Genomic DNA, 8,737 nt, shown 5'->3' with positions numbered 1-8,737 from the left:
TATTTCGGGAGCACAAAGCGTTTATTTTTGATTTTTTAAAAGTTCGTGCAACTTCTAGCAGCCTCCACTGCAAACCATAGTGAGGTCATACTGTTGGCCTAATCATGCAAATGCTGCAACTACATACATGTAATCCTTGGCTTACAACAGTTCATTTAGTGACCATTCCAAGTTACAACAGCACTGAAAAAAGGGACATATGACCTTTTTCACATGACCGTTGCAGCATCCCCCTATGACAATGGTGGCGAACCTATGGCATGGGTGCCAGAGGCGGCACTAAGAGCCCTCTCTGTGGGCACACATGCCGTTGCCCCAGTCCTAGGCCTTCAGTTGGATTTTATAAAACCTTTTTGTTTTAGGCCTCTGCCGCCGTGTATTAAAAAAAAGGTTCAATCTATCAGTCAATTTCAACTTCTCGCAGGAAAAAAAGATATCTCACAAAGTTGGAATTGTTTGAACCTTTTAGTCCCACCCAGTCTGCCATTACCACTGCAGCCATGCCCACCGAATTGGCCACACCCATCCAATTGGCCACACCCACCCGGCACCCGATGATGCATAAGTGGGTTTTGGGTTGCAGTTTGGGCACTCGATCTCTAAAAGGTTCGACATCACTGCCCTATGATCATGTGATCAAAATTTGGATGCTTGGCAAGTGGTTCATATTTATGACAGTTTCTGTGTCCTGGGGAAAGTCAACGGGGAAAGCCAGATCCACTCAACAACCTTGGTACTAACTTAAGAGCTGCAGTGATTCACTTAACAACTGTGGTAAAATGAGATAAAACTCACTTAACAAATGTCTCACTTAGAAACGTAAGTGGTTGTTAAGTCGAGGACTACCTGTGATTGCTTCAGGATATCTGACGCAAGTACACAAGTCATAGCATTTTTGTGATCATCACGCACAAGATTTCACTTTCCTCGGTTGCCCGACTCATACATATCCAGAATTGCTGCTCCTGGCTGCCTTCATATTTTGAAGTTGCTGTGCATGCATTCGGAAGCGAACATTTGGAACAGTTTCCAAAGGCAGCTGCAAGACCTTGGAGGAAAAAAGATTCAGCTGCTTTCATGATTTGGTGTCAGTCCTCCTGAGTAAACTAGACAGGAATCACGAGTAAATGAGCTAAAATCTGCCTAATTGTTAAGTCTACATTAACAGAGCAAGTCTGAAGGTACAAACTTCCCTTCACCACTTTTAACCATTTGACACTTGGGCAGGTCTTTGCTAAGTTTTGTTCTCGGTCTGTTAAGCAATTGTAGGCTCCTCCTTCTCATCTGTTTCCTAGGCAGCAGGATTTAGGTTTGGCTAGACTAGAAAAAAAAAGGTCTGGGGGGGGATAGCAGTATTTGAGAGGCTGCCGCAAAGAGGAAGGGGTCAGTTTATTCTCCAAAATACCAGAGGGCAGGACAAGAAACAATGGATGGAAACTAATCAAGGAGAGAAGCAACCTGGACTTAAGGAGAAACTTTCTAACAGTGAGGACAATTAACCAGTGGAACAGTTTTGCCTTCAGAAGTTGCTTCATCACTGGAGGTTTTTAAGAAAAGACTGGACAGCCACTTGTCTGTGATGGTATAAGGTCTCTTGGTTGACAGGAGGTTGAACTATAACACCTCCAAGGTCTCTTCCAGCCCTTCCAGTTCTGATTGAAGCCAGGTCATCCAAACACTCCATTTCATTTGGAGAGATACTTCTTTTGGGCTTGTTTGAATACTTCGTGCACTTCAAGCTCATCCTGGCTTTTCTTCAGTTTATGAGTACAATGGGAATACTTATATAGTATAAGTATTCAATTCAACTGGAATTGAAAAAAAAGTCAACTTTCAAAGCACAATGATCAGTATTAGTTCCACTTTAGTTGCAAATTACTGTTCTCTGCAATCTGTAGAATTACTTGTAGACATGGGTAGACATTATTGTATAAAATTGGATCTTTCTTCTAGACTTGAAGAAATTTTAGATCTAGAAATTTCTAAAACAAATTTCCAGCTTTTCCAGGCAAAATGTTGACTTCCATCTTAATTGCTTTTCTATCTTATTATATTCAGGTCCATTTTCAAACTCACTTCTGCACGTAACCTTTGCAGTTATTTTCCATATTATAAAATGTATAAGAATTACTGGTGTGATTTCCTTTATCTGTTGCACCAGACAAAATTAAAATACAGATTCATGCAGGGACACAGAAGTATCTAATAAATGCCTATGGATATCTGGTTTTTAAACTGGTATCAGAAGGTTGAAATTTTGATGTCTCAGGGTATTAAAAAGATAAAATAAATACACCAACATATTAAAGGCGGTTCTTGTTTACAAAATATAGCAAAAGATTTGTAATCCTCTAGTTCAGGGGTAGGCAACCTTGGCTCTTTTATGACTCGTGGACTTCAACTCCCAGAATTCCTGAGCCAGCTACCCCTGTTCTAGTTAGAATAAATATTTGAGAACATCATTTGTTTTAATTAAAACATTTAAAATATAATTTTATTCAGAAGCCCTTACAAAATGCACTATTGTACGTATATTTATAGTTTAGGATAACCATATAAAGCTATATCTAGTAACAAGTTAGATATGCTGAATAGGCATTTGTAAAATGAGAGTTGAGGTATTTGTGTAATTAGCTTCTGTGATCTATGTTTTTTATCATTGACTTAGTGCTATGCTGTTTGGATGCAATATGAGGCAGAGAACTGATTACAACAGATCCCACAGATGCTAAAACTCATAGTTACATTTAGAATGAAACACAGAGACTACTAGCTAATATACACATAAAACTGGCATGTGGTGATTTAGTAATTTACTTGATTGCTTTTACCATTTGGCAAGTAATAAACTAGCAACTCATCCTTATCTGCAAATGATTGAGCACTCCATGCAAATTTGGGCTGGAACCCTGGTGGATACTGCTGGCCTCCCAGTTTTCAAATAATTTTAAATCACAACCCTGTCACTTTAGTTCTCTGATCCTTTCCAGTATCTAAAGTTAGATCAGAACATGAAAAAAACTAGTATTATTTTCATTAAAAGGAGATCCTGAAAGTTAATGTTGGAATTTAATGAGAATCTTTGATACACACACACACACACACACACACACACACACACACACACAAAATTGATTCTGTGATTTGGCGGGGTGGTGGTGTTTAAAAGAGTTGATTATTGTGCATGGCTCCAAAGTGATTCTTTTCTATCAGTAGATCAAAACTGAATTGCAATGTTTAATTTGTAAGAACAAATGAAGGAAGGACAGGAATACAGAATAAGGCAAGACTGTTCTCCAGAGGAAACTTGGAAGCACTGAGGTAATACTGCAGAATGAAAGAAAATGGAACTCATGTAAGTAGCAGAGGGAGGGACAAAGTGAGGGACGGAGAGAAAATGGGAAGGACAGGTGCAAAATATGTCATAACGGAGATGATACTAGCATGGAGTAACCAGATACATGATGGAGACATGGGAAAACTAGGAGGGTAGGACTTGGGATAAGGCAGGGAGAAAAAAAAAACTTGTCCAAGAGGAGAGGAGGAAGAAAATAATCTCATTTTGAGACAAGTATTCTGCTATGATTTTATAACTCCAGTTTGGTAGAAGTCAACCCCTTGAAATCCAGCTGTCACAACCCTATTTTATGCCTTGATCTGAAACCAGAAGATGCAAATTACAGTACAAATGCAGACAAGACACGGAGAAACAACATCGATTCTGGTATTATGATAGTATCCAAAAAGCACCACCATATTATTGCATATAAACTGAAAAAAAAAATCAGGAATTACATGAGTGTCAATAAACCAAATGCTTAATATAGTATTAAAGTCTGATTAATTTATACTGCTAAGACAAATAGATAAAATCAAAGAACACAGCAGCACTTTGTACAAAAATAAGAATAAACTCCTCCAAGAATAGCATTAGGACAAAATAACTCATTCAACAACATTGAGAAATACAGAAACTGATGAAAGTGCAAGTGATTGGCTATAACTTGTTTTTTCTTCTGAAAGAAAATAAAATCCTATTATTATGGATACTATTGAAGAAGCATCTTGCAATAAGCAGCCATAGATCCTATTTAAGTTCATTTATTATAAAAATACTGCACGCTAGCAAAAACATAAGCTAGAATATACTTGGCCTCCAGGGAATATTAAAAATCTTGGGTGGGCAAATTTTCTCCCCCCCCAAAGATCAAAATATTATGTATTTATATTTATAGTATTTAATCTTTTTGAGTAACTTTAAGAATACCAGACACTCTTGACCATTTCCATTTTCTTCATAATAATGTTTTGACTTTGCCACCGTAAGAGCATATGCATAGTGCTAAGCATTCTTCCCAAAAATCATGTGTGTTAAAAAAAAGGTTACAATGGCGGTGGTTGAAAGATCAAGTTCTCCATACATTGTCATGGAGAAAAACTATTTGGTTGATAAGGGCTGACACTGACTTGATGACATATAATCAATTAATTTTTTTTGGGGGGGGGGGAGAAATAGCAATTTACTATTTCCCTCTTTCTCTAGTAGACAGTTCTGGAGGATAACATACTAAATTGGAAACACAGTCTTGTATGTTACCAAATGATTCTATGTTAAGGCAAGTCATGATTTTGCAAAAAATATTAAGAATTCCTGGGGGGGGGGGAATCTCTCTTGTATTGCATCAACTCAGCTGAATGTATGAAATTGTAGATTTGCAAATTACAAAGAATTGCCTAGACAATGTTGTATAAAATCTGAAAGTTGCCATGACTCTATATAAAGCGCTTCAATAATACTATTACTGATATAACTAATATATTTTATATTTAGAGATCATTGCTGCAGGCAGCCATAGACTCAAAAACCAAGTATTAATTCTGTTTATAAACAGAATAATCACCTGATTCAAGAATTATCAGCTGTACAAAAACTAAGGAAATCAGCTGCCCAGTGACCAAAATGTAAATTATGTTTGTCAAAAAAAAATCTTATTTATTTATATATCAAGCTTCTTAGCTGCCCATCTCCCTTATAGAGGAGCTCTTGTTTCTATTTTCCCTTTCTTCATAATTAATATTCAGCGAATATTTCTCGAGTAGATGCACACACTGCTACTACATTATCAGATTCTGGGTTTTATAATATAGTGCAGTTTTCCAAGCAAAGCTTCTAAAAGCCAGGGCTGTTTTAAGATTATCAGCAATGATTTTTTTCTCTAAGGAAATATTGACTCTTTGAGAAGCCTGAAGGAAGTTTATTAGGTTTAACATTCCTCTGTTACAGAAGATTTTCTGGACCTGAGAATAAGATCTTTGACAGAGCCAGACAGCTCCTGAAGCTCTTTCCAGATGGCTTCTGTGTTTTCTTCGGTGTTCAAGGTTCTCTCGACTGAATCATCATCGCCTTGTCCAATCTTCTTGTTTTGACTGATCAGTTGCTTCACTACTAATCCCTGGTATTTGACAAGAAGAGAATGCTGATCCTAAAAGAAACAAATTAAAAATCAAAGTGGCTCCTATGAAGGCTAATTAGATGTTACAACTGAAATAGACAAAAATAAACTCAAAAATCCAGAGAAACAGGATCGGTCAAAGGAAGTGACAGATCACGAGTTCCAGTCTTGCCTTAAATTATGGAAGCCAGCTGGGGGACTTTGGGCCACTCACTTTCTCTTAGGCAACTTACTTCAAGGGCTGTTTTTGTGGGGGAAATGGGAGGTGGAAGAATTATGGATGCCTCCCCAAGATGCGCAAAATGAAAGTAGAATGAAAACCTAACAAATTAAATAATTAAGGCTTTCTGAACATGATGATGACATTGGGATCAAAGCAAAAGAGAAATGTACAGTTCTGAACACCGTGTCATATTTTAGTTCTTTTATGAAGAATATGTCAGATCCAACGTAACAGCTGCATCAAAGGCCTGATTTGTTAACCCAGAGTAATTCATGTCCTTGCAGACTTAAAATAGTTTGCTAAAATACAGTAATAGAAATACAACCAATTACAAAACAATTCTATACATCCACGTGAAATTAAGGCCCATCAAATTCAATGGATCTTTTCCAGTAAATGAACACAGGAGTACCCACAAGCAAGGGCTATACAGCATTGTATCTATTATTACATCCCAAGCTCCATCAGTTTCTATTAGTCAGGTGAAAAATCCATGTTTGTGGGAAAGTTTTTTATTATTATGTCAGGTTGGCATAGCTTATGGGCCAAAATTAGACTCATAAGATTTTCTATTTCTATTTACCAAAACTCTATCATAGCAAAGTCTCCTCCCCTGCCCAAAGATTTCTCTACTTAATTTTAATTCTGCCAGTTCTTCAAAAATAGTGGTTTACCAATGCACTGTAAAACCTTGGGAGAAAAAAAAAGGTTTAGAAGGCTTCTGGTTTTGTGCAGTAGTGCAGCAGCCAAAGGATTGTGGGGCTCCGCACCCTACGGCTGATTTCTGCCTGCTAGGGGACCCTAAATGGGCATGAGGCTGCCCTGGAGAGGCAACAAAGAAGGAAGAAAGTCCTATCGATTGAAGAGAGACGGCGGTTGATCTGATCGGTTTGGGAAAAGCCCTCCCGAAACCAGCAGGAGAAAGGCTAGCTTAACTTCAGAGTGTAGCCCAAGCTACAACAGCTGAAGCCCAAAAGCACTACTTTAAGCTGACTGTAAACAATGTGTTTGGAATCGGTGTAATCTGGATAAGTTTGAAATCGGTGTAATCTGTTAAGATTTTCATTTTAAACCATGAAAATAAAAATAAACAATTGTCTATTACTGACCAGTGCTGACATCTAGTGGTGGATGAAAATATACAACAGCAGTTGCTTTATTACAGGGACTGGCAAAGCCCAGGAAAAGATAACTTGTTTTTGGTGACCTTCAATGTCTTAATAACAGAGAACAGCTGTGACAAAAAAAAAGAAAACATTTTGGGCTATCTACAAAGTGAGAATTATCAACTCTAAAAAAAAGAATTGACCTTTCTGGATTACAAATACCAACTCAACTGTGATTCTAAAGCTGTCCGCAGAAAAAGGAAAACCCTGATTTTTAGCTATCATGGAAAACCAGAAATCTGCAGAAAGAATATACCAAGGAAAAAATATACTTTCCAGAAGGAGATCTATGCTATGTTGCAACTAATCAAAACAATAATGATCTCAAACCACGAGGAAATTAAAAATAACTTTGAAAATATAAATGGATACATCTCCAAGTTAACTTTACAGCACAAAAATTCTCAGAAAATAAAAACAGAGTGAGCAGAAAAAACAGACAACTGAATACGAGACAGAGGAGAGAGATTTCAAGATGGAACTTAACAATAGAAGAAAGTATGACTTAATCCAGATGGAAAAAAAATACAGGAAATACTGGACATGGAAAAGGTAACCTATACTCTTAAGATTACGAAATAAGTTTGAGGACAAGAAAAAAGATTTGACAAAATGGATTCTGCCAGGAGAATTATGAGAACTTGAGAGACAAAAAATGATAAATAAAATCAAGAAAGAAAGGAAAAGATTCTTAATGAATATGAAGGGGCAAAACCTTCCTATAAAAACATCTTGTCTGTTTTGCTTTTTGTACTTGCAACAACATTTTTAAGATTATGGAAAGATTCTTTGATTCAGCGAAGCATATTGATCAGGAAAGCTGTTTGGCAAAAAAAAAAAAAAAAGGCTAAGGTGAGAATTAAGAAATTAGGTGATGGGATTTACCAGAGGGAATATTTAAAAATGAAACATCTGTTTGAATATAGTTAAAGAAATAGAAAGATTTGTATGTAAATGAAGATTAGTTTAAGAGGGATGAATCCCTCAAGTAACATAGTATTTTTTTCTTTCTTTTTTCCTTTGTATTTTGTTTTTGACATGAGAAATATAAAGATGTTGGGATGGTTTGTATAAAAGCAATGTTTTTTTCTGTTTTTTAAGATATGAGAAATGTAAAAGTGTTGGGATGGCTTGTATGAGAAAAAAGACTTAAATACTTAAACGTAATTTCGAGAAAATCTTAACCAGTAAGAATGCTTTGAATATTGTGGGGAAAACAAATTTAAATAAGAATTCTGCAAACAGGATATATGACGAGGCAATCAAGATGATCAATTAGAAAAGCTTTATATTGATGTGGTTATTATTTGCAGAAACATGAGAAAAATGTCTATACTTAATTGTCATTTATTCAAATAGTAAGAATTGTATTAACTTAAGGTTGGCAAAAGAGAATATTATTGGAAGAGAAAATCAAGCAACACCATTATATGGACTATAGAATTACATAAATTGTTATTGTTTTTTAAATACTAACCCAGGCTGTTTACCAAATATTAAGGTGATTATGTTAAAAATCAATAAACATATTTTTTTTAAAAGAAAAAAATGGTTTAATGAATGTTATTATTTTCCTTTCTTTTGTCCCCTCAGCCCTTATTACAGAAGGAGAATGGACACTTGTGAGAAAGCCCAGGACCCAAAGATAGCAAGCCAGACTATAACAGCAATATTATTGTGAGGCCAGGTTACATATGGAGATTCAATTGCAAACTGCATATGATCTAAGCCAGTGATGGCAAACCTTTTAGAGATCGAGTGCCCAAACCGCAACCCAAAACCCACTTATGCATCATCGGGTGCCGGGTGGGTGTGGCCCATTGGATGGGTGTGGCCCATTGGGTGGGCATGGCTGCAGTGGTAACGGCAGACTGTGTGGGACTAAAAAGTTCGAT

At 36.5% G+C, this 8,737-nt stretch overlaps 1 protein-coding gene across 1 annotated transcript in view; it reads right to left on the bottom strand.

Annotated features, from left to right (window-relative positions):
* Positions 1-3,574: 3,574 nt before the first annotated feature.
* UFL1 (UFM1 specific ligase 1) overlaps positions 3,575-8,737 on the bottom strand; it is a 42,967-nt gene continuing 37,804 nt past the window's right edge. The window contains exon 19 of the mRNA XM_039356051.1: positions 3,575-5,483. Coding sequence (XP_039211985.1) covers positions 5,265-5,483 — 219 coding nt within the window. The 3' untranslated portion in view covers positions 3,575-5,264. The remainder of the gene's footprint in view (positions 5,484-8,737) is intronic.

The sequence above is a fragment of the Crotalus tigris genome, unplaced genomic scaffold (genome assembly GCF_016545835.1).
Source record: "Crotalus tigris isolate CLP2741 ecotype Arizona unplaced genomic scaffold, ASM1654583v1 scf7180000018784.18638703518:1950463, whole genome shotgun sequence".
In the NCBI taxonomy this organism is placed as follows: domain Eukaryota; kingdom Metazoa; phylum Chordata; class Lepidosauria; order Squamata; family Viperidae; genus Crotalus; species Crotalus tigris.
This window is presented reverse-complemented; position numbering and strand designations above follow the sequence as displayed.